At 41.1% G+C, this 27239-nt stretch overlaps 2 protein-coding genes across 4 annotated transcripts in view; one reads left to right on the forward strand and one right to left on the reverse strand.

Annotated features, from left to right (window-relative positions):
- The window catches only part of macrod1 (mono-ADP ribosylhydrolase 1), a gene marked incomplete at its 3' end in the record, with an annotated part of 107569 nt that overhangs the window by 7693 nt on the left and 72637 nt on the right, over positions 1-27239 (forward strand). The gene's annotated exons all lie outside the window — the stretch shown is intronic.
- Positions 13604-27239, reverse strand: part of LOC104955614 (leucine-rich repeat transmembrane protein FLRT1-like) — a 30639-nt gene continuing 17003 nt past the window's right edge. For 2 of the 3 annotated variants that reach the window (XM_010782975.1, XM_010782976.1), the window contains exons 2-3: positions 21031-22089; positions 13604-18317 (exon numbers count right to left, since the gene is read on the reverse strand). In XM_010782975.1, the coding sequence (XP_010781277.1) occupies positions 16102-18303 (2202 nt within the window). In that variant the 5' untranslated portion in view covers positions 18304-18317; positions 21031-22089 and the 3' untranslated portion in view covers positions 13604-16101. The remainder of the gene's footprint in view (positions 18318-21030; positions 22090-27239) is intronic. The other variant, XM_010782977.1, reaches the window with a different exon arrangement.

Genomic DNA, 27239 nt, shown 5'->3' on the forward strand with positions numbered 1-27239 from the left:
TTTCCCCGCGTTGAATGGAAATTTAATTGAAAAAGATTTAAAAACTGGACATATAAGTTCTCTCAGTATTTGTTGTGTAATATCCTTTTTTTACATGAACAAACTCTGTGTGAGAGAGTAATGCAGTGTTAGTCGGCTGATAAATCTTTCAGACTAGCCCATAAGAAACTGTCCCTAAAATTAAGCTGTGCAACGTAAAGTGATACATAATAATCTGCTCCTATCTCAGTCTTTAGAGTCTGAACCACCTGTCATCATCAAAACTTCTGCTTCCTGAGTGTGTGTGTGTTTGTAATTATACAGGACTGAACCCTTTGCGCATATGCTTTGATTTAATGACAAGATTACATTAATGTATGTCTTCATGTTAACACCTGCTTGTGCCAGAAATGAACATCACATATGTCCCTCAGTCTATGAATGTGCAGGGGTGGTGCATACGTGCTGTACTTTTGAGTGCAGGTGTCCTATCATGTTTGTGTGTGCACGAGATGGGGTCTCCAGGTTTTTCTCTGCAGGTCAGAGATAAAGCTGTTGGATGGCGCTGGAAACCCACTCACTGTGGCAACAGCTGAGAGATACAAGATTAGAGCCAATGGTTTTCCTGGCCTGCAGGTGACAGACAGGATGAGAGAGAGATATAGTGTGAAATGTACTGTAACTTCCTCACAGATAAGAAACCTAGAAAGAAAGCTGCATGGATGAGGGGACGGATAGCAGAAGCGGTATGTTGATGGACAGGAAGGAAAAAAGGCCAGAAAAGCATGAGGCAGGTGAAGCAACACTTTATCTCACCTGCATGTGCAACTGAATGCAGCACATTAACATCAGTGTGGCAACTTAAAGTAAAAAGGATATTTATGCATCACAAGGACAAGCATTTCTTCAGAGAAGCTAAGCACAAACAAGCAGGTCATTATGACTAATGGCAGACTGAAAAAGTTCAAACCTAAAAGCCTGTGGATCAAATAATCAACAGTGATGGAAGAAATATTCTGATCCTCTATTTAAGTAAAAGTACTAATATCACACTGTGAAAATACTTTACTACAAGTAGTTGTGCATTCAAATAAATGTAAGTATAATCTGCAAAATATATTTAAATCATCAAAAATAAAAGTAGTCATTATTTTAATAAATGTTTCTGGAATAATTTGACTGTTGCATTAATGTTATTTTACTGCTTTGTGACGATGCATTTTCCACTTGATCCAACTTGTTTTTTAAATCGTTTATTAACAACTGGGAGAAACATAAGCAAACATTTAATATCTATTCTTTATCAATGTAGTTACTCGATAACAATGCCATTTACCTTATGACGAATAAATGTAATATGTTGCATCCATTTAAGTTCAGAATTTGAAGATGCATTCCTTATTTAAGCAAATAAAAGAAACTGGTAAAAAAAAAATGCAAATGTCAATGAATATGAAATACAGTTAATCAATTAACGAACAAGATTGCATTTTTTTTAAGAAAGCTTGAAATCACAATTTTAAAAAAATGAACCAAAGTTCAGAGGCATTTATTTCCTTCCTTCGGTTGTTCAGGAACATTTTCCAAACACTCCTGTCAAGCAGTTTGTTTTAGGAACGTGGATTTCTTTTTGCTCTGAAATCTTTGTATACTTTCTTCCTTGGCTCACCATCTTTATAACATCCTGCACAGTATTTCTTGACTGCTTGACAGATGTGTTACGCCTGCCTCGTTGGTGACTCTTGGTGCATGAGTTGTCGAGTGATAGTGCCTCGCTGCCTCGCTCAGCTTGTTCTAGTGGCACAAGTGAATGTGTTAAACGCTTATCCTTCAAGACAACTCAAAATTTGATCATCATGTACATTTTTGTTAAAATGGTTCTATAATGATCGATAAGTAGAAGGCCAAAAACAATATTGATCAACTATATTAATAACTGACTTATTGTTTGAGGGATTTCTTGAACAAAGTGCCAAACATTCTCTGATTACAGCCTCTCAAATTCAACATTTTAAAGTTTATAAGCTGAAAAGGGTTTATTGTATATTTGACAATAGCCAATCTTAGGTCACAGGCTCCTCCAAGAGTGCCACATACTGAAGATATGAAAAGTAAAAAGAGATAAAATATGAAGAAAATGTGGCTAAGCAAATGCAAGTCAAAATCTCCTTTTCTTCGTCTTATAAAATTAATAGAATTTCTGAAGGTTCTGGACGTTAGTGGAAATAACACTCCTAATCTCTACATCACTTTGGCTTCTCCTGCATGGTATTCAAAGCTTTCACATTATCTCCCTTTATATACAATGTAAAGATGGATTGATCGGATATCAATAAAAATGTAATAGGAAACAAATACATCTTGAACTGAAGATATCAGTAGAGCTGAAACCTTTAAATATAAACTCAATGATGCATTATTACAAAACACTATATGCGGATGGGTGTGTGGGATCAGCGTTAATTATTGAACATCAGTATTTTTTTAGCTTGGATGCTTCCATCGGGTGTAATATAAATTCAACCCAGCAGTGGAACATCTTTTATTGATTCCAGAGAAAGCTGTGTTTGATGATGACTGATAGCTGTAGTGGGGGTTAGTTATGAGGATTTAGGGTCGTAGAGGATGAGCAAGATGAGGGCATTGGTGTGGAAGGAAGGCATGAACGAGTACACTCAGACAGCAGGACATCATCTAGAACAGCTGGAGGAAAAAGGTGGGAGAGATGTGCTCACTTATCCTGTATGGTGAATTTAAGAGGATAAACCTGGGGGGGACCCTTGGTCCTGCAGGTAAAGACCCCTTGCAAGAGCATTACCCTACAGTGGCAGAGCGTCACAGTCCTTCTGCAAGGCTTCACTGATTCTTAGCTGGCTTTGTCAGAAGAGCTTAACACTAGCGCCAAAATCAGCCTGGCAGACCTACGGGCTTTCGCCACTGTGCTAGAGTGTGTATGGAAGATTGTCAGGCTTGACTTGTTGGTGTAAATTGCTACAAAGCGACTAAAATTGTTTTTCAGATCTTACCTGAGCTGCCTTTTCCTCATTTGACTGGGGGTAATAGAGGACATGGATTGGAAATCTTTGCATGCTTAACCACTTTATAAGGGATTTTCCAGCATCAGGCCAGGGATTAAGTGATTTTTGTCACAGATCTACTTTGAATGCCACAGTATCTATTCCAGTGTCAGTGCCCAAGCTTTTGATATTCTGTTTGTTTTAAGTATGTACATCATGTAGCCCTTATTAGAGGATAATCAAGTTGTAGCCAGCTGTAGAATTTTTTTCTTGCCTGAGGAATTAATGTTTTCAAGGCTGCTTGTCACCCTTAGATAGCTGCCACTTTTTCATTAAGTTACTTATCCAAGGTTTTAATCAGCAGGGACGTGTTGCTATGATCCAGCCAGCCTCCCTGTTAGTGACGAGGTTCAGGGGAGGTGATGAAAAGCCCAGAACAGAGACTGTCGAGGCCCCAGAGGCCCTCACAGTGTGTGCTCTCTATGTCTCTCTGTGCTGCAGCTACCCTACATCCACCCTAGAGCTCTTGTCAGCTCCTCTTAGGACAGGCTCATATTACAAGATGCAAAATGTCACACCAAGTTTGCTATCGCAGACAGATATCTTACATGTGTGTGTGTGCTCTAAGAAAGCCTCAAAACAGATGCTTTAAAGTTTGCCTGACTGAATTGATCTGTGTGTGTTTTGATGCATACGGGACTTTTAAATGAAAGCAAGATGAAATTATAATCTTCTCGCTCCTCTCAGCAGACCTTTCTTCTTTTTTACGAATTAATTTCCTCCACCGAGGATGTTTATGTTTCCTGCTCATATTGTCTGTCTGTTTGTTTGTCTTTCTGCTGACAGCAGGATTATATAAAAATGACTGGCCCAGTTTTCTTGATTGAACAACGAAGCATAGTTAAAGGTATAACGTTATATTTTATAGCGGATCAAAAACACCAATGTGATATATGCATTATGTTTTACTTTCGAGAAAATTGCAAGATTTGGTGTTTGTGCTGCATTCGTTTAGTGTCGGAATAATCTGAAAAATGTGTTGCCTTCTGGGAAAATCACTTCAAAGGTTTTCCTCGAGTTGAAAACAACAACATGAAAACAATTACCAACCTGCTGTTTATACACATGTACACACCAAGTTCAAAATAATTACTTCCCAACTCAAAAAGGGAGCATGTGAATACACCCTTGGCCTTGGTGGAGGTCTGCACTCTAAGGCCATTATGGTTTAAGGTTGTGTTGTTTACTCATAAAGTATAATGGGTTGAAAGGCTGCTGCTCTGAAGCAGAACAGGTTACAGATCCCTCATGATCTGCACTGCTTCTCCCTGCTGTAGTAACTGTACTTCCTTGGCTTTAGTTCCTATAGCAGTATCCCCACTGCGCTGCGTATGTGTTTTGTGAAGCGGTGCTAATGGACACGTTCTCACAATATGCCCGTCAACTGTCGGAACACACAGGCACTTACAGAGGCAAATTGCTATTGCTGATGCTGCTTCAGTTTCAGAGTAAATATGATGTGCTGTCAAAACCTAGACCACTCTAAAGTCAACGAGCTACGGTAGATATAAAAAGTCAACACAGACTTATGACATTGCAGGTTATTGTAATGTAGAGACAGAAATAACCAAAACTTAAATGTCAGACTAGTTCCATATTTAATGTGATCTTCCAACAAGCAAAAAACCATAGAAAAAAAGCAGGTAGTTAATTATTTAGAACATGAGTCTGCACACTGCCCATTTATTGTTTTGTGGAAGCACCTTTTGCATTTCTCCTGTGTAAATCTCTCTTTCTCCCCACATCTTTTTGATGAGCTCGAGGTCTGGGCCCTGATTGGGCTGAAGTCTCTGAATTTTCATTTTTGAAGCCGTGCCTTGGTCGACTTGTATGTGCTTTAGGTCATTCTGATGATGGAATGTGAAATTCCTCTTTCTGACAGAGGCCAGCAGGTTTTGTGCCAAAATATCTTGACATTTGGAGCTTATCATTATCCTGTCTATCTTGACAAGATCCCCTGACCCAGCAGAGATGCTTTGGGGCTGCTTCCACCTGCTACCACCACCGTGCCTCACAGTGGGAAAGGTGTTCATTGGATAATGAGCTCTATTGGCATTGTGCCGAATTATCTTTTAGGTCAAGGGCCAGAACGTTTAACCTTTCTCTTATTAGACCATAACACATTCTCTCACATGGTTTGGGGTTGACTGAATAAATCTTTTGTCATAATTCAGACAGGCTTGGTACTTCTTTTTTGAAAGAAAAGGCTTCCATCCTGCCACTCTTTACCTCGCCCAGATGGCCAGAATACGGAGTTGTTGGTCACATGCAAGGAGTGATCAGTGCGTGCCAGAAATTCCTGTAGTTCCTTCAGTGTTCCTCTTAGTAGCCCTTCTCCTCGTTCTTTCCTCGCCTTGGGAGAGTTGTCCTTTTTTTGCAATTTCTCTGTGGTGCTACATTTTCTCCACTGATGTTCATTTTGACAGTCAATCGATCAATTACATTTGATTTGTATAGCCCAATATCTTAAATAGTTTCAGGGGGTTTTACAGACTATACAGAATACTACATCCTCTGTCATTAGACCCATGCAGTGAACAAGGAAAAACTCCCCAGTGCTCCATGTTAAATGTAATGCCTTCAAATGTCTCCCCTGTTGATACTTTTCAACAATTAGATCCCCCAGTTTCTTTGGTAACTCTCTGTAACCATGGCTATCATTCGAACAAATCCTACAGAACCAGCTGACGTTAATCAGGTTTTAAGCAGAAATACTTTTATTGATGGCAGGTGTGTGATATTTAGCTGCAGGGAAACGGCACGCTCTGAACACAGAGCCCCCATTATTAAATCAACTGCTGACTTATTCGATCAGGGTGTTGTTTTTATTTATATATATATTCCTTAGCAATGAATACTTGTTTTTGTTTCTCTTTATTTTTGTTCATTGGAAAATCACATTACAGATGGAAGCCGTCTGACATTTAAATTCCATTTCCAAACACTACTACTCCCTTACTAAACCGGAACAAACCTACAGCATCAAGTGAGCCACATGGAGACCTTAACCCATTTTATATTTTTAGTGGAAAGATGATGTGCTGTGCAAGAGCCAATAAAAGAGTGTGAGGGGGAAATGTGTCAGACTCTTATCTGTACAGATTTTAAACTGGAAGGTCATCATTAGGATGATCGTTGTGATAAGCAGGGTCAAAGGCAGGGCCGGGGTCTTGTGCTTTACCACAAAGAATACCAACGATACCAAGTCAGCGTTGATTATGGTAAATGTTTCTAATATTGTGACAGTTGCAGCAACAGCTAATTATTTAGTTGCTTCTGTTTGCATTAGTTGTGATGCAAATTTAAAGAAATGCATCAGGCCTACAGAAAAACACTACTGTTGTTGTTTGTTGTGTTTTGCCATTTTTATTTTATGTTACAAAAATGGCTTCAAATTGCTTGTTTTTATACAATCAACAGTTCAAAACCAAAAGTTATTAAGTTCACTAGTATTTGGACAGGAAACAGGAAAACTTCACATTTTGAGAGCCTGGGAACACGTCTTTATAAATGCTGTGTATATAACAAAAAAGTGTATTTATATGCCCGTAAGTGAATGAATGAAATTAATAATGAAATTATATTTATTATTATTATTATCACAGGTTCAAACCCCACTGCAGTCAGCATGTCGTTGTGTCCCTGAGACACTTCACCCCAAATTGCTCCTGTGGGGATTGCCCACAGTATCAAGTATATAAGTCGCTTTGGATAAAAGCGTCTAACAAGTAACATGTCATGTAATGTGTACTTAACATGCTCCCTGTACAGTAATATTGCTTCTAAAAAAAGCAAATATCCAAGTTAGATACATTTTTCTCTGTATTTGTTTTGCTCCCACTTAATTCTCCTTATGATTTAAAAATGCATATCAATGAAAAGAAAAGAAGTCTTCCACGCCTTCTTTAAGTGGCTCACTTTTGATGGAAAGTTAATTAAAGGCTGTGGGTGTATTTCATCTTCAAAGCTTAAGACGATCTGAGGCCCACCACTGTGAGGAGTCAGGGTCTCTACGCTTCAAATTTAATTTCAAACTGTTTTTTTCTTTTCGTTCAGCTATCGATTTCTGCTCGCTTTTCAAATAACGCTTTTTTTTGATAGGTTTCTTAACATGCACACAGCTGACCGTGCCCTTGTTTTCCTATAGCTAATAGGCGCTTGAAATTCACACTTTTTATCACTGCACTGAAGTTTTGTTATGTCCACTCTGTCCTCTTAGATCTGTCTCTTTGCCACAGGCTAAGTTCAGAGGATGCACTGACTCCGTGCCATTGGCTGCAGCATGTATTTAGACAGTGCTGCTGCTCTAGTTTTTTCAGTCCAGATCTGTCCGAGTTAATTACGGTACAACTCTCAGAAAGACCTCTGTACTGGTCATTTGGGCCACGTGTACGGTAACATTTAAGCTTTCAAGGTTCAGTGCCCAGAATTTCCGCGGGATGCTCTAATGGCGAGTTTGTGTCTCACTTTTGAGACGGAAGATGGGAGAAAAACTCAGATTCTTCATGGTGCATCACCACAGATTCCTCTTCTCCTTTCACTTTCTTTATTCTTTACGGCTCCCACTTACACATCATTGGAGTGCTGTGACCTGAAAGGAGGGAGACATTGTTAATAGACAAACGGGACTCTGTTTACAGCTTCAGATTGATTTACACCCTGACATTGAGAAGTTAACGTACCCTTGGAGAGTTAATCCTTAATGTTGTCCAGGTCAGTAAATAAACGGGAAAAGAAAAGCTAAAATGAAGGAGTTTGCAGAAAAGCTCATTCGTGCTAATTATTTCTCTCCCACCCCTCCCTTGTTAAAAGCTTTCCCACCCCTCCAATCAATCGGCACTTTAGTGAGCAGGAAGGGATGGAGGAAGTGCGAGCCTCATTAGCCTGATTGGGCCGATGTGGGAGATGGAAGGAGATGAAGTGAATGAAGGAGTAAAAGAGAAAAGGAGTCAGCCTGATCATCAGCACTTGGCCCATCAGAGCTTCTGTCATCAAGACAAGTGCTGCGTTCAAACATCTTTGTTTGCAGCGCTGCGACCCCTCGTTGGATTGGAGAAGATCTTCTGAAGGCTCTGAGGAGGAAGCAGTTGATTCAATTTAGTTCTTATGCCCTGTCTTAAGTTAAGCTACATTTGTCAGTCGCTGGACAAACTATGAAATTCACATATTGTTTGCAAATGTTCTGAGTGATTAGCGTATGCAATATAGATGAATATTTATTTCTTTAGACTTTGTGAAATTGTTAGTACTTCCATCCTCTACCACCATAGCTTCCATGTTGACTGGATATTACGTTACAAATGTCTAACTTGATAATGAATGGTTAGAACATTACCCCTCATAACAAGATATAACATGAACACCACGTCGCGCTGAATGGAACGAGTGCAACGGCAGTTCAGTGTGATGATCAGGCTGCTGAACAGCCTTTTTTTACCCTGACTGCATCCCACTGCCTTCTTGAACTGTGGCCATGAGCTCTATGTCTTTTTCTTGACTTTGTTGTTTAATACGTTGGGAATAACATCACACAGTTCTGGGCAGTAACTCCTCAAAGGCATAAAAAGTGACTGAAATTGATGTGAGACACATGAAAAAAGAGCCACAAATCTTTCCTTACACTTTCTCCTCCACTCTCCTGGACATTCGTTACATAAAGTGGGCATGTTGTCAGATCTTCTGTTTTGGACAATTTAAAAGAAAAGTCAAACTTTCCCCAATTTTTAAAAGGTGTACAGTCAAACCAAAATTTATTTATAGAGGAACTTTTGAAAACAATTAATTTGGATACACAAACAAAGTGATTATAGCATAATGTATAAGGTAAATGTAGAAGAGCTAAACCTGCTTTAACTTTAAGTATTCGTGTAGGCTTAGATGATAAGACAGTGGCTTCACTTTACATTTAAAATGGCAAAATGAATGTGAAAAGACTTATTTATATTACAGTATATAAAGTAAGTCCTCTGAGGTTGTGACAGTGTGACAATAATGTGCAGTTTGTAGAGCAGCCAGCTGTCAAACGTGTATGTCTTTCCTTGTGTAGGGCAGAGTTCAATTCTCTATGCCGTCTCACTTAATGCACTCCTTAGTGTAGCAATAATCGTTTGCATTCCCAGTTCTTTATGATAATAATAGTGCACCTTTTTTCAAATATTGGTTTTAGTGCCAGAGAGGTAATAAGCCTAGCATTAAGTATTTGGCTGTGCATCCAAAGTCCCCGTCTCCTTGGCTGCTGTGGTCGAATACTTGAGCAGCTGCTTAAAAAAGCCCACACTAAGTGGCCCCACAATCACCTGATGAATGGCTTTTTTAATGAGTTTATCAACCTTTGATGATTGATTTTTCTCATCTAGACTTTTGACATTTGAATCAAACCCTGTTCCACTGAACCGGCTGTGCAAAGGATGTTGACGAGAACCGAGCCACATAAGACTAAATGAGAAAAAATGAAGATACGGAAATTAAAAGCACATTGGTAGAAGATTATCCTCATTGTAGTAAGTGCTATTTGAATAATAATTACTATAAAGCCTTTCAATAAGGCTCCATTTTCTGTCATCTTTGTAATCATAGCTTAGTGAACAAAGTACAAAGCAAGCATGTATCATTGTAACCTCCAAAATGGGCCTGGATCTAACCCTGAGTCCTTTTCCTGTCTCTCCATTGTCTGCTCTCATGTCCTCATCGCAGACGATGCTTTTGTCACATAATCACACACAAGTCACGCAGAGAGTATGCAGAGAGTACGCGCAGCACACACACACACACACACACACACACACACACACACACACACACACACACACACACACACACACACACACACACACACACACACACACACAATTACCATCTTGTAATTGCGATCTTTTAGGCGTTGTTGTGAAGTGGTGCCCAATGCTCAGGCCCCGCTGCATTATCACAGCTTAGGATATTACAAGACTATTTATAGGAACTGTTTATCCACTCATCCTTTTGTCAGCATTGTTCACGGGTGGGGTTGGAGCCGGACTGATGGACAGGTCAATCAATCAGTCCAACAGTTCTTACGTTGTATATTGTTTGCTGAAAGTAGAAAATGTAGGTGCAGTTTACAGTGCCACAAACTAAAAGGTCAACGTAGGCATGGTCATAAACATCCTGTACAGTCTCTAAAGAGGAATGAAGTCAAGGGAATAGAGAAAGAACTCAGCAGCTTATATTGTGCAGTAAAATGTATTGTCATAGATAGAGCTATGATTGGTTAACATCTGTTTTCTGTGCACAATAAAGAGTCTTCATTTTTCACAATTACGATTAACAAATGAAGCATATTCAGCCCTGAAAGTAAAAATGTGATATTTTCTGATGTGTGCCTCGTAAACCGAATGCAAAATGCAGGTGTATTTCTCTTTTATAAAAAAGTCAAGGGCACTGTGATGTAGTGCGATAAAAAAAAAAACCTCAATCACAGTAACAAGCACTGAAAAGATTTATTACACCCTTTACTCCGTGACTCCTGCAAAATCAACAGCATGTGACAGGATAGTGGTCTGCACATGCATGAGCGAGACCTTTTTCTGCATTCATGTATGAGCTGTTAATCTTTGCACATTATAGTGTGGATGTGTTTATAGAGAATTGGTCGGTCTCAAGAATTTATCAAACATTAAAGGGTTATGCTTTTTTTAAGGGTTTTATATGATGAGCAAGTTCTAGGCTGGCATTTGTATTAAATTAATGAACTGCTTCGTCAAAGTTTTGAACTTCAAAAGCAATTTAAAAACTGTAAACTGGACGTTGTAACTAATTGTAACAAAGATGGAGAGCAGTAACATAATATTTCTCTTTAAATTACAGTAGATCAATAGTTGTGATTCCATTAATTTGAGAATATTTTATTAATTTCAAATGTTTTATCATTAAATTGATCAGCCTTTGTAGAGAATTTAATAAATGATGGACCTCTAGTGTGATCACAATCCACTTTCCGGCATTTTTAACAAGGTGATAAATAATTGACTGTGTTCCTAGGGTTCATTTATGTTTTTGGTGCGATGTGTCTCTCTCTGCTGAAGAACGTCTGAGAGTCAGTACTCCAGAGGAATCACAAGTTGCCATAACTACAAGTGCTCGGTCGGTCCAGAGTGTCGAGCCCCGGAGAGGTGGGCAGCGAACCGACCGTGATTGAAGGCTGAGAGCTCTGGAGGACCCCATCCAGCAGGAGCCTGAAGCACTCCTCAGCCACAGTTCCTCCTCACATTTCCCCGTGAAGTCAGGAGATCAAACTGAATGCATGATGGTTTATCGTAAAGAAAAAAAGAGACCATCAACTTTTCACTTAATGTCAGACTAGGACAGAGAATGACCCTGCGTGAGGTTATAAATGTTTTTAATTTTCAGATAATTTCTTACATACTAAAAGCAGGTTAGAAAATAATAAAATGGTATAAGGGCTCATGAAGCAGAAAAAAAAACACACTGAAATTGAATTGAATTGAATTGAATTGAGGACCACTGTGGTACAAGGGCAATTTTTCTATTTGCACATGCTCTCAGCATGGTTATGGCAGAAGATTTTTTTTTCCATCACTTGAAACGCCTTGCAGTGGCACCAAAGTGGCTCCTCTTCTGATAGACAGCCTAACTCATACAGTCGGTGTTGTTATAATCCCCTGGAGGCTGTCTTACTTTGTTCTCGGCCTTGTTTATTCCAGTGATGTCCTCTCCATCTATTGCTACAGAGGAATCCAGACCACCGAGGCTTAATGTTTTGTTGTTGTTGTTGTTGTTAGATCAGTTCATACCTCTGAGGTACTTCACTGGTCTCTTGCAGTGTGTGAGAATAAAGTGTTTTGCGTTACATTGGGACCATTATTCCCCTGGCACTCGAAGGTTGTGTGTGTGTGTGTGTGTGTGTGTGTGTGTGTGTGTGTGTGTGTGTGTGTGTGTGTGTGTGTGTGTGTGTGTGTGTGTGTGTGTGTGTGTGTGTGTGTGTGTGTGTGTGTGTGTGTGTGTGTGTGTGTGTGTGTGTGCGCCAACAACACCTTAAAGCTCTAGGTGTCTTGAGCTGGATTGACGGATAGAGACATAGTTAGGGTTAGTGGTTTATGGTTAAGCATTGCTGTTTGCGCATGCACTTAAATGTTTATAGTATTCCTATTTCTTGCTCACTCGTGATTTGTATATTGGTGGCCCTGCTGTGAATGCACCTTCCGTGAATGATGCAAACTTGTAGGAACATTTTTATCTGAAAAGATAAATGGTGTTGAAATTATTCTGTTCACGTGCATAGCTGGCTGATTGTGTGCATGCCTTCAACCAAATGCATGCATTTATGGGAACACGTTGGTCTTTTGCTAAAGAAGCTTATAACGCATGCAAACAAGGGAAGCCACTTTATCGTGCAATGCAGCTTTACATCACTCTTAACAGCCCTGTGTTGGAGCTAGTAGTTTAAAATGCAACTGACCATTTTATTGCAAATCTTTTTTTGAGCTCATTTGTTAGAGAAATAGAGGGATTATAATGGAGGAAGTATTCAGAAATGTCCTGAATTAAAAGCCATTTAAATAGAGGCATTACTGTTGTGCTCATATGCACATCAATGTAGATTGATTTGATATGTTGAAGATGTTTACTGTTTGAGTAACACAATACAGGCTCATCTGAAAAATCTATTTTGATCCTATTTTCAGAAGAAATCATTTCAGGCTCAGATATACTCGAGTCTTAGCATACATCTATTTCTCGGGTTTAATGCGAGTTGGAATAATTAAGCTAGAGGGCTTGATGCTAGATAATGGACTGCGACAGTGAAAGGCCTCCATAATGACTGATGAGAACTCAGGGTATTGTCGTTAAGAGCACAGGCGTGGAGCTACAGCTGCATCACACTTACAGCGTGCGTTGGTGCACACACACAAACGTATAATTTGAAAATCCTTAAGATAAACATTCACATGAAGCCTGTTTGTATCTCCCTCTCAGACACAGACAGTAAAAGAACCCATTTCTATCTATATAAAGTACATTTCCTTGTGACTCTGTCCTTCACAAACACCCAACATGAGCAGTTACTCTTAGATGGACACTTATACACTCCCCCGTTCGTTATATTGATCCACGCTTACACAAGTATTAGCACTCACTTAGAATGAGAGGCATGTCTTCCCGAGCACAGAGCAGAAATGCATCCATACAAATGCACACACAGTTTCTCATGTTGCCTGGTGCACATTATTACGCAAACTTCTCGGTATAAAAACACATGCGTCTGCTTTGGCCTGGCAAAATCTTTCAAATTGAATTGGAGCAGCTGATGTATTCATCCAGTGTGTGTGATTTAACGAGGTCCATGCCATCTTGTCATAAATCGTATTAATAATCTTGAGAATCCCATTGATTTTGATTTTTTTTAAGCCATCCAGTGCAGTATTTGACATCTTCAGCCTTTGTTTCAGATTTAATGAACCCCCCACACACTTACTCACTCACACAGCACAGACACTCAAACAGCACAGAGAAAACACGAGGAACTACTTTTTCTTTTTAGAAGTCTTTATTCATCCTTGTAGAAAAAAAGACGACAGACCAGTAAATGGAATAGCGTGTTGCACCCATTTTTATGTTTATACATAAGAGTGTTTTCATTATCACATCTGAGGGTGACATTTTCAAAAGGAAAAAGGATTTTTTTGCACAGAATAAAAAAATGAAGCTTCAGTGCTCTTTCAAAAAAGAAAAGAAAAAGAAATGCAGCAAAAATAAAATAAAAAAATCTGCACGAGCTGGTCCTATACGACTGGTTACGACATTAACCCAGGTCGGAAAAGAGAAAGAGAGCTTCTGTAAGTAAGAATCGGTTGGAGGTTCTGTATACATGAATATCACTCATCAGGATCCTTCCCTCTACGGCCTCGCTCTTTATTTCTCACTCTCCACCCTCTCCTTTTTCTCTTTTCATGTCTGGCTGTTTGTCAGTCTTTTCCTTTTGATGTTCCTCCTCCAGAAAAGTATATTAGTGGAGTCAGTGAGAGGCAGTCGGAGAGCAGGTGCTGCGTCCTTCTTCATGCGGTGTGTTTGTGTTCTTCATATGTTTGTTTGTTAAACTGCACAGTGTAGCGGTCAGGCTGGGATCCCTGTTTATGACTGTCTGGACTTTGGCCTGTAACACTGTATGACATTTGTCATCTAATGTACTTTTTCTCAGAGAATGCAAATTGAAATATATCTTTATTTGGATTTTTTTACTGAGGCATACTTTGAGATAATACAAATCTTTGTGATTAATCTGACAATTATTTTTTCAATTAAATAATTAGTCTAATTCATTTTGCCAACACGTATACCTACTTGTATTTTAAATATCTATAAAACATTAACAACTTCAACTTTCAGATTAAAATTGGAAAGACAGATAGTTATGAATTAATTTGAGCAAAGAGTTATTAGAGTAGAGAATTCCGCACAAAAATCATTAGCTGCTAAAACTTATTTCAATTAAGTAGGTTTAACCAGCCTCAAGATGATAATGGGTTACTATTTTAAGATGTATAATTACGTTTCTTACACTTCATTTGCAAATGTAATTTAATAAAACCAGACTACAATAGAAATTGGAGACATGGGTACATACTTTTTCTTTATTCTGAGATTTGAATAGCTGTCCTTCTCAAGCTAGTCATTTATCCTGCAGTCGTGGCAATTATTTTACTTTATTATGTTTTTCTCTGATTGTCTTTAATTCCATATTTTTTTTTTCCCTACAAACATTAGCATCTTAATGGTTCCATGTCATGATAAAGATACAGGCGAAAACTGCTGTAACAATTTAGTTTGATTCTTTCAATTTTGATCACAGGAAACTGAAAACATCAGTCCTTGATGGAAGTGTGAAGTCATGTATTTGCTGAGTGCAGCAGTGGATACACTGAGGGTAAAACTTGGGTAAAATGTTGGATGATGATTACACAATATTCCAGTGATCACCCCTCTTTTCCCCCCGCCTGCATCCTTCTTGTTCCCCCATCTTCTTCCTTTTGTCTGCTTTTCTACCTCCTGCCGCTGAATTTGTCACACGCCCTTTTTTCCTCATCTTCCTTTTGTCTCTCATTTTCTGTCCTCGCTGTCTGCCTTCAGCCAACACACCTCTCTCAGCGCCTCCATCCCCAAAACAGAACCCCTCTCTCTCCTTGTCTTATTTTATTTTCTTACCATCCATATATCCATCACCCCCGCTCTCTCTCTCTCCCCCTCTCATTAGTCTCCCCATTCTGTGGGTTGTGTCTCCTGTCTCTGTCAGAACTGTTATCACTGCTGTCAGCTCCCTTGGCGAGAACAAAGTCGTCCTCTGCTCACGGCACCACAAAAGACACAAGAGAAATAAAAGGAAAGAGCCACAGCCAAAAAAAAAAGAAAAGCGAAAGAGGCTGAAACGTGTTCAAATTAAAAAGGAGGGGAATAAACTAGAGGGAAAAAGGGGACACTAGGAACACATCTTTTCATGTCAACCATGATGCATTGTCATCTGTGGGTTATAACAACCATTGATTTTTCCCTCTGTCATCCCTTTTATCTATACAGCACAGAGCTTACAGTTGTTAGGAAGATATGAGACCTATCTCTATACACATCAAGTGCCTTTTCCCCATATAATAAATATATCTCCTGCTAAATCAGCTAAGCCTAGTATATCAACCTCAAATAAGTTACTGTGTATTATAATGAGCTGAGAAGAACAGTAGGTTTAAAAGACACTGAGATATCCAAAAGAGAAAACGTAACCATTTATAACTGTAATCAGCGCTGAAAGAAAGTCTTTCTGTATAAAGTAGTATACAGTAGTAGAGTATAGTAGGACTGTTACTTCTGTCACTCAACAGCAATGTCAATTCAACATAGCCAAAATCAGTCTTTTCTACTTAGCAAACCAATCAGAATTGAACCATCAGAGGCACAGAGGGTACTTTGGAAACCAAGGACAAATGGCCACCAGCCAAGGGGTCGTCATCATAGAAATGGCGCCGGGCATTAGTGGTTCAGGGAGTGTTTCCGTGTATCATCACGTATAGGCATAATCTATGTCGGGGATCCCACCCTCTCGGTAGCCCCGGTTGGTACCATAAGTGACACGATGGTGGCTGGTTTGGCTGAGGATGGTGCCATTGAGGCTGCCGGCTCCATGGTTGCTCCTGTATGTCCCGTTAGCTTGGGAAGAGGAAGAGGAAGAAGAGGGAAAAATGGTGTGGATGTAGGTGACGTCCTCCAGCTTAGGCTGCAGGGGCTGATGGGCCATAGCTGTCATCTGAAACCCTGCAGGAGGTGCCCTGATCTCTAAGATGGAAGTGTCTTTCTTGGTGCCCGACTCAACATAGTCATCATAATGTTTTCCACCCCGGCCCCTGCCGTATGTACCTGAGTCCCCGGACACATAGCCTGATCTCTGTCCATACCAGCAGAAGATGCCAAAGATTAACAGCAGGCTTACTAATGCTGTGGCACCACCTATAATCCCAGCCAATGGCAGGGCTGTTAGTTCTGAGTCCTTACCATCTTTATCAGACCCCTCCCCTCCTGCGCTGACCTGAGCCTCTCCAGTCTCTATCTGAGCGCAGGTTGGGATCGAGTCTTTACTGTCTGTGTCCATGCTGCCAATTCGAGATGAACCCATGCTGGAACCCCCAAAAGAGGATTCCTGTCTTAGTGGCAGCAAACAGATGAGGTAATGGGAGCGTGGGGTAAGCTGGGTAAGGAAGTACTGCCTCCTCTCTCCAGGTACTAGAGTCTCTGTTATGGAACCAAGAGATGCAGTGCTTCCCAACCTCAGCCACGACAGACGAAAGGAGGGTGCCGGTTCGGGGCAAAGCCAACTTACCAGCACACTGTCCGGAGAAAGAGGTTTTACAGTCAGCTCCAGGGCCTCTCCAGAGACCTGCCCCCCTTCACCGGGAGGCAGAGGTATAACAAAGCCCGGCCGCTTGGCGATAAGGGTGAAGAGGGATCCTTGAGTGGGGACCATCAGAGGAGATGTGGTGCTGCTGCCATGGGGAACCGAAGCCACAGCTTGGCCCCCTCCAATGTCATCTTCACCTCCTCCGTCTTTTTCTGCTGGGATCATCCCCATTCCAGTACCAGGACCACCAGGAGGGCCTTCACACTGCTCCATCAGGGAGGCTAGTTCTCTGAGGGCTTGGCCCCTCACAGGCTCTGGGCCCTGACAGGTCAGACCCCTGACTGTCACCGCAGCCCCCCGGCTGTGCAGCCATGCGTGGAGCCAGCGAAGGTTGCAGCCGCAGTACCACGGGTTTCCTCGCAGCAGTAGCAGCTCCAGGCTTTCTGTGTCCTTCAGAAGCCCTCGTGGAAGAGTGGTCAGATTGTTTCCCGACAGGTCCAACCTCTGAAGCCGCCGCATGCCGTCCAGGGACCCCCGTGGTATGTGAGTCATCCCGTTGTCTTGTAAATGGAGGCGCACAAGGTGAGACGAAGGAAGGTAGACTGGCGGCGACTGCAAAGCATTCCTGACCAGTGACAGCTCAGTCAGGTTGGAGAGACGGGAAAAGGTGTCATCTGCAATTCGTGTGTTGGCCAACAGGTTCCCATCCAGAACCAAGCGTCGAAGGGAGGAGAGCCCACGGAAGGCATGTGTTGGGATGGTGCTTATTCTGTTGTCGTCAAGTCGCAACTCTTCCAAGGATGCTGGCATGCCTGCAGGGATGCTTGACAGGTGGTTTCGAGAAAGGAACAGCAGTCGAAGCCGTGGAGTCCCAGAAAAAGCTCGCTCCTGGATGCTAACTGTGGATATAGAGTTATCATCCAGGTGCAAACGTTCTAGTAATGGTAACTTTGTCAGAGCTGATCTCGGTAACGTTCGTATATTATTATCCTGCAGATGGAGCTCCCGTAACGAAGGCGGGAGGTGTATAGGGAATTCATCCAGATGGTTAGCATACAGGTAAATTACTCGTATGGAAGTGCTGCGTTCCAGTGAGGGAGGCAGGCCGGAGTTTTTCACCCGGTTGCTCTGCAAGTAGAGGATGGCAGCCATTAATGGTAGGGGAGGAATTATACTCAGGCCACGGTCGTTGCAGTAGACAAAACCCTCATCACAGCGGCACACAGACGGACACACAATGCCCTCATCTCCTTCGCCCGTTTCCATGGCAATTGCCGCTGCCGCCAGTTCCAGCACCTCAGCCAATAAGGTGAGGCACAGGAGGAGCAGAAAGAGCCAGTCGCGGAGCTCAGCAAGACTCTCAGCCGCCATGTTGTGCTCAGCTCCTGATTGAAAAGAGAGAAAATGAGAAACTTGATTTAAGTACCACTGCTGTAACTGAGTCTCAAATCAAATACGCTTTTTGCAGTTAACTAAAGTAAAAAAAGGACAAGTTTATGAAAGTCAAACCACAAAGTGCTGTATTTTCTACCTACTGTATAAAGTAATGTTCTTTTATCTAAAGGCGGAGAAGTTTTGGGGATAGAAAAGACGGAGATAGTTTGTAGGGGTTGTTCAGTATTATATGGGTCAGAGCGACCAAGCAGAAGACAAACGGACATTTAGAGGCGGAGAGTGCGATGAAGGGTTGAGTGAGCGGGCAAAGAAGATTAAAAGAATCAGAGAAAACAATAGAATGATGACAAAGATGGAGAAAATTGGACAGTGACAGTTTGATGGTGAAAATAAAGAGTGGAAGAAATGTTTCGGGGCGATTAACTGAAATGGAGTGAGTGACATGAAACTAAAATGGAGAAGAGTCGGGGGAAAGGAAATCAGATTAATTGCCCACAGTGCTGTTGATTTCTTTTGAAGACACCAGAATTAGTAAACTTGCTGTAACTGCACTATATCTGACCCTCCAATGAAATTACAGAGAGAATAATTTTAACAGAATGAATTGAAAAATATAACTTCACAGGTTCTGACCGGTATGTCATAAACACAAGGCGATGACCAAAACACACACACACACACAAATAAGTGAACATACTGATCACAAAGCATTCACATACAGAACAGTTTCTCAGTACAAGATGACATGTATAATGCATGCTTTCTCTTGGTTGTTATTGTTCGTGAAATGTATATAAATGATTCAGGAAAGTGGTCTAGAAATCCCAAGAAATGTTTTAGCGAGATATTTTACAGAGAAGCATTTTTTTCTGCAACATTAATACGTTCCTCAGTCTATGTTTTATGAAATGTCTCCTAGCGATTCCCTGACACCAACATCAATAACATACATTTACAATTCAGATAAAATGATCGCAGGGCACTCGCATCCACAGCGCACTGTTTATAGTATATGAATAATATACAGTAGTGAAAGTTGTAGAAATTACATGTACTCTTATTTGAATGCTATCTTTTGGTTAGCCTGGGGCAAAAAAAAATCTACTCTGATGTGAAGTGCCTGACATGATTTGACAGCACATTTGATAAACAAATCCTCTAAAGGCAAGTTTTTGTCCCCTCCCCCCCCTTCTGTGCATACATGCTTGTGTATGTGCGTGTGTTCGAATGTGAACTCAGTGCTAGATGCAAAATTACCCCTTGGCTGCAGTCAAAATCCATGCAAAGCAAACAAGAGATGGCAACAATAGAATAGACGGAAGGAAGGAAGGAAGGAAGGAAGGGAGGGAGGGAGGCGAGGAGACAGATGGAGAGCTGGACAGTCAGTGGAGGAGAGGGGAAATGAGTTTCTGGCAGTGAAGACTCAAGAAAGTATCAGCTGAGTTTGGTGCAAAAGAATGATTGCGTGTTCTTTTTCTGTGAGAAATTGGTGCATAAAGTAGCTGCATTTGTGTACCTATCTATGCTTGTTAGTGTGTGTGTGTGTGTGTGTGTGTGTGTGTGTGTGTGTGTGTGTGTGTGTGTGTGTGTGTGTGTGTGTGTGTTCAACAACAACCAGCTCCTGTCTCACCTCGACACAAGCAGAATGTGATTTCATGTGCGTGAGCCGTACAATTTGGCATCAACCTAGACTCTATTTTTCTCTTTTCCTAATAGTATTTTAAGCTTACATCTGACTGTTTCCCAGCATTTGAGATACAGAGAAATTAAGGGAGAGGAACACATGCACACAGAAAGGAGTTTCAAGGTAGGAGCTGAAACCGTATTGGGAATGCTCTATGAATATCAACTAGCATATGTTTCGTAGCCACACTATCCCCGCTTCCCTTTCATAAATACGGCTTGGCACCAACCTGTTTGTGTGTTTTTGCCTAAAGTACATGCCAAGGTTTTCTACACATCCTCTTAATGATCCTTATATTTTCTGTCTTCTCGCCTCCCTGCCTCGTCCTCTCACTCTCTCCAACTGTCGCTCTCCCTTATGGCGCTCTCCTCTCTGCATCTTTATTTTTCACGCCATATACCTCTCCAATCCGCCCACCTCCACTTTCTCCCCTTCATAATCTTTCATTATATCCACTCTCAGGTTTGTTTGCAGAAGTGTCCGTGCAGTCGCCCTCCTACTCTCCTCCCCTATCTTTCTTTCTCTTTCTAATCCTCTTTTATCGTTTCCTCTCCAGTCCTCCGTTGATACACACTGAGATTGGATCAATCAGCTCTAGTTCAGTCCTCCTGCCCAGACTTCCACTCTCCCTCATGGCGACTTAGTTTCTATTTCATTTAGATGCAGCAGACCCCCCACCTCTTGTTTTTCCCCACCTTCTCTTTCTCACTCCCTCTTGGCCTCAGCTTTCTCGCCTCCGCATTCGCCTCCCTCTCACTTTGCAGGCCCCCACCCTTAACATTTCAATCATGTTCAGAAATAAAAGCCTTTGTGTAAGCACAGAGCCATTGCGTGTTGGTGTTCTTTCCGATCACGTAGCTGAAAGTAACATACGTGTGGTGTTTTTCATTGCGGTGAAAGCAGAAAGAGTTTGTGTGTGTGTGTGTGTGTGTGTGTGTGTGTGTGTGTGTGTGTGTGTGTGTGTGTGTGTGTGTGTGTGTGTGTGTAAAAGGTCCAACCGAGGGTGTGATTGGTCTAACCTGGTCAGTCTCTGTGCTTTTTGCGTCCGCTGCAGCTGTGTTTTTCCTGTATCAAAGGATTTGTGAAGAGAAGTATTATTGTGTCTTTGTGTGTGACTGAAGATGTAACCGTGGATCTCTGTGTGTTAGCGAACTTGTCTTTGAATGGTTCACAAGTGTAGCCTCGCTCCTCGGGGCCGTTGAATCTTCCTCAGCTTGGGTGAATGATGATAGGGATGATGATAGCCTGTACTCCAGGGCTCCGCAAGTTGCAACACCAGCATGGCTCAAAGCCGCCTCGGCACCCACATTATTGTCGTGTGTGTGTGTGTCCTACTGCCAAGCTCTCTCTCTCTCTTCCTCTCTCTCTCTGGGGTAAGGGGCTTTTAGGCCTGCCAGCTCAAGTCATCTTCAACAAGCGTCCAGAGGCCTTATTCTGAAGCCACTGCTCCACACCCAAATGCTACAGTTGGGCCGACAGTCAGAAGATGGTTGAGAGCTTAAGGGTCCTTCTTCGAAGTCAAAAGCAATCCTGGATACTCATGCAAGCAGTGGGTCATGCAGGAATAGTACAGTTATACTGGCTTTGAATAACTAGTTAGTGGTTATAAAGAATGAGGAGCAAGGACAGAATAAGTGGGATTTTCACAGCTCTAAGATATCCAGCTAAGAGTCCTTACTTATTAGTCGTATTATAACAATTATTAAAAACCCACATTTCACAGTTCTTTCATGGTAAATGGAGTATGTTTGAGGCTGTGATGGACAGTTTGGTCCTGTGCAGATTACAGGTTTTGACAGTTTGGTTCAGAGGCTCCTTTCTTCTTCCCTCTCAGTTTCCGCCTCACTCTCCTCTGTTAAATTTTAATCGCTTCCTTTTCAGTTCACACAGATGATCTTTAGAGGCAGCAAAGCACGATGACCGCGTGTACTGTACGTAGTGCAAGGCCAGTCACGTGGCTCAGTGTGAAAAGTTCCCCCACAGGTTAGAAGAAATAGAGCGATGTCGAGTATCCTGGAGGAAGACTTCACTGGTGGTGCTTCAGCAGGACAGCTGGCAGAGTGTCAGTGAACAGCGCCCTGAGAGAGACAGCAGACAAGAACAGTATTAGACATTTTGAGAGTGTAAAATCCTTGCTAAACCTCACACAAAGAGCTGTTTGGAACACATAATTCACAAAACCAAATTGCACACAAGAGGCTGACACTTTCAATTCCTTTAACCAGTTAATAATATTAGGTGAGCCCACATTTGAGTGGTTGAGTAGAACAAAATTAAATGTGTATTTTATAATCCCTAAATAGTTTTGAAATTCTATACATCGGTCTCTTTAACTTGTAAACTTAATAAAACACATATTCAAAGTATGGCACAGCAGCTTATGTGTTCCTAGTAGGCCTACAGTAACGTTCAAATACAGATTATTTCAGTTCATCGAAATCCTGCACCTTAATGTTTGTTTAATATTTTGTATTTATTTGAGTGAATACATTATTCACAGTTTAATAATAATTAAAAACCCCAAAAACATATTACATGTTTTGTGATCATTTTTTCTGCTGTACCGAAAACGTTCCCGAAACCGTGACCTAAAAACCGAGGTACGTGCTGAACCGAAATGTTTGTGAACCGTTACACCCGTAGTTCCTACATTTGTATTGCTAAAGATGCTTTAATGGAGCAGCATAGATAAAAAGCTTTCCAACCTTTATTTTGTATTCCAGCAAACGTCTTTAAGCAACAGCAAGATGTACTTTTGGATTTCAACGTTGGCACAATATGAAATACTAAAAGGTACAGGCTAAATAATGATCCCCATCAGAACAGTTATACCTCTTAAAATTAAGTACCTCATGAAAATACTTCCTGAAGGTCAGCGCTGCATATGCGTAAGACGCAGCTCCCAACGGACACAAACCTCCCATTAAGGAAACTCAATGTTTTATAGCTGCGTTTTTTTTTTTCTTCAAACAAAGCTTTTGAGCTTTCATTAACCATCACGCGTTAAGTGCCTGTATCTTGTGTGCAGAATCCAACCCCCCAGTGAACACTGGCTTTAGAAATATAAGGTTTTCATCAGGCATACTGAGTGTACAGAGACAGATTCATCAAGGCCATTAACTGACGCTGCTAACATTCGCCTGTTCACTTCATCCCTGAGTAAGTAGACTACATAGCCAACTGGGAATTGATCATGTGGTTTGCTTAAACACAAATAGAGACAAATATGGCGTCCTCATTTTCCATTTTCAAAGGACACATCCTGCAGCTGTCAAGTTCAACAGCCTCTTGTCTGTGTGTGTATATATTCTTGAAGGGTTTTAAAAATTAACTCTAAATTGTGAACCATACATCTTAATCTAGACTATGGGGACTGTGTGTATATCTATTTTAGATTTGGTGTTTTAACTGGTTCCACAAATGGAAAGGAATTTGTTTAATTAGTTGTGCAGTTTAGTGGCGTAGTTGGTGTGGGATGAAATTGGGCTGAGTGTGGTGAGATAAATTGTCCTTTTTATAAAACAGCTCCAGGCTGGTTTCTAGTTTGTGGCATAGTAAACTGATTTATATGTGCAGGGTGCAGCTAACATGCCTAATGAAAACAGCTCGCTATGGGAGAGAATGCTAAGTAGACATTATTTGCAAAATGCATCGACTTTGTGATTGGCATTTAAGGAGAAATTAGATAATGGTCTGTTCAAGGACAGTCAAGTTGTATGCAGAGCTTTATGTTTCAGGCTTTTTGAACATTATTAAATGCTATACCCTTTTTGTTCCATCTCTTTGTGATTCATTGATTGATGTCTAATACTTCAAAATCCTCTCATGTTAGTATTTTGGAGGGAAAGGCTTTTAAGTGGCTTTGAAGTTAAGTCATAAATCAAATGAAGACTTTTAATTGGATGTCATCAGTCATGTATTAAAAGCAGATGTCACCTTTAATGACGGTAATTGTCGTTTTAAAACAAGTCCCCTTAATTGGCTGCACTGTTTGGTCCAGAACTACCCGTACACTGCGTGCACTAATCTCAGCCTACCGCAGGCAAAATGTCTGCCTGCATTGGACAAGATGAGAAAATTGAGCATCAGCAGCATTTCCACAGCTCACTGCCATTGCCCATTAGACATCACTACGTGAAGCTCTATCTGTATAATGTCGAGGCTGTCCTTAAAACTTTTTTTGATGGATTTTCAGAAGACTTACTAGGGGGAGTGTGGTGGGGAAGAGGAAGCTGAGGAAATAGGAAAGCATTAGGGAGCAAGTATCAGAGCGGGGAGTGAGGAGAGAAAAGCTAGACACTAATCATTTAGGAGAGGGATGTATCTGAAAAAGATGTTTGTCAGAGTTTAGGTAAGGTTAAATGAGGGAAAGAAAACACACTGATTTCTGTTTATCATAAGTGTGTTTCAGTACATTGTTGAAGAAACGGCAACACGTTTCATAGCAGATATCTCCCTTATCAATTGCCAACGTTTATGCAACTTGTGAATATTAACCTACAAGAAAGTGATTACACAATATACAGTCTATACACATAACCTGTTTAAGGTCGAGTGGATACACCTTGAGACAGAATCAGTTTTCTTTTCCAATCAATCAATCAATCAATCAATCAATCAATCAATCAATCAATTATATAGCCCAATATCACAAATGTTACATTTGTCTCAGTGGACTTCACAGTTTGTACAGAATATCAGTATGACAATACGACACCCTCTGTCCTTGGACCCTCACATCGTACAAAAAATACTTATAAGTGCTCTTTGAGTTTATTTCCTTTTATTCTATTGTTCCCATGGCTTTTATGCTAATGAGTGCAGTTTAAAGGCATGCTTATTAGAAATATCTAAAGTCTGACACAGTCAAGTGTCTAGGCAACACACTCATTCAAATTCAGACATCATCGAAAAAAAATCTTGACTTCTTATTCCAGTGTTAAAGGTACATCACAGTGTGAAACATTAATTAGCTATCTAATATCACACTATACAATTTATTAAAACAATTTTTTTTTTAAATGGTATTGGTATGTTGTGTATTGAGAATAGATGAGAATACATTGGGGCTAAAACTTCTGATCGAGAAAACGATTGGCAAATACATTTACAGATAATAATAATTGGCAACAACTTTGATAATTATTTAATGATTTATAGCATTATTTTTTAAACTTTAATGGCAAAAGTGTTCTCTTTTGTGAAAATTCTCACGCCAGTAGTGAGGAGCAGAGGCAGTAATAAAGAGAGCAGCTCCCATACATTGGGCAGCTTACCCATATAGTGTTGAGGTCAAAAACATCCCTGACTGAGTCTTCACTGTGCGTCTTTTCTGTTGTACTTGTTTTTTTCTGCACAACAGAGAGCACAGAGAACGTCTCATTCCTCAGGGGGACAGAAATCACTCTGCTCTTGTGAGCCAGTCAATGACAACTGTGTAGCCTACAGGCACGCAGCAGTATGTGACTTTCACTGTGGCTCTGTGCAGTCCAAATGCTCTCACTGTTTTGTTTTCCTCTTTGCTTTCTGCTCCAACAATCACATATTAGCATATCTTTTCTTTGCTTTGTGGAACAGTAGAGAAGGCTGAAGATAAAACAACAACATAAACATCTACAAATATAGAAACATATCTGCATTGAGCTCAGGGCTACTTAAGGCTTCAATACAACTATTCCTGACATGGGACAATTTGTATGCAATTAATCTGTTACAGGAAAGTGTACAGATGTGCTGTAAGCAATTCTTGTTCTGCAGATGGACGATGTACAGAAAAGTGGCAAATGGTATGTGTTAGAGGTCACCTTTACTCAGAATTTACTGATGGATGTGAAACATGGAGAGTAATATCTGGAACTATAGGCGTGTTTACTTGCATACATCTTAGCTTTGACATGAGGTACAACAAGAGGAGATTATGGGCATGACACAAAGGACTACAACGCCTCTGGTTAGAGTAAAAGCATCATTGGCTGTTTTGCCGTTTGCATCAAAAAGTACCAGGAAAAATTAAATCTATTTTTTTCCAAATTATCCTCCAGATGACCTTCTAGCTGCACTTTCACAAATTTGAAACATTAAAGTGGCTGGCAGCGGGAAATTGACAATATCAAATCTCCATTTCGATTCACCCTTTGCTCCATCAGGCTGTTCAGAATGATTTGGAAAATGGAAAGCAAAGAAAAGTGACAGCTGTGGTACTTGGCAGTGAGCTCGCTCCGTGCAGTGTAGGGAGCAAGGAGATAGGAAGTGAGGGAGTAGGAGCTAGGGATTAATAGTTATGAGGCTGGGGACCAAAGTCTGAGTACTTTGTAATCATGTGGCTGTCTAACCCCAGTGTTAGCGAGGTTGATGAGCATTCGTCCCTGCTGACACGCACTCTCTCTATATCCACTCCGTTGAATATTAATATGGAGGAGAGAATCCCTCCGAGCCCCATTGTCAGACGGCACTATTGTTCTCTGCTGGCCTCTGCCTCGCCGTGTGTGTATGTGTGTGTTAACTGTTAATGCGTAAGTTGCTGTCTACATTGTGTGTTTATGCATATTAAGCCAATGTCTTCCTCTCATGTGTGTGTCGGCTGCAGCTGAGCAGCAGTTAACGCAGCAGTGAGGGAGACGAGGGGTGTGTTTGCGGCCCGCCATGGCTCATAAAGACAACTGGCCTGAGAACACTTGGACCAGCCATCAGGGCCCAACATTGGCAATTATTTCACCTAGAGGCACTATCTGTAAAATGAACACTCTCATTAAAACGGCCGTCTGTGTGCACGTGTGCGTGCATGCAAATGTGTGTGTGCATGCAAATGTGTGTGTGTAATTTTAGAGGCGCAACAAATATATGGCAGCACACATGCTTGTCTTTCAATCAAAGTGTAATGTGCTGTTTATGATGTTTGGCTGTGCATGTGTGCTCATGGATGTGTGTATTTACTATTTACACATTTTTTTATGTTTGTGAGCACATCTGTGAGTGTGTGTGTGTGTGTGTGTGTATCTGTATGGATTTATGTGTGTGTGTGTGTGTGTGTGTGTGTGTGACTGTTTAACTACCCCTCACACGTAACCTCGCCATCTCTGCCTCCCTGTTTCTCATTTACTGAGCGAGCGACAGGGAGAAAGCAGTGTGGGGGAAACGAGAAAACAAGTGATAGGGGGGAAGGAGAGGAAGAGAGATGGTGATATAGAGGCAGAGAGGGACGGAGGAGGGTGGTGGTCCATACAGGAAA

The sequence above is a fragment of the Notothenia coriiceps genome, unplaced genomic scaffold, assembly GCF_000735185.1.
Source record: "Notothenia coriiceps isolate Sejong01 unplaced genomic scaffold, NC01 NC01_scaffold00024668, whole genome shotgun sequence".
In the NCBI taxonomy this organism is placed as follows: Eukaryota; Metazoa; Chordata; class Actinopteri; order Perciformes; family Nototheniidae; genus Notothenia; species Notothenia coriiceps.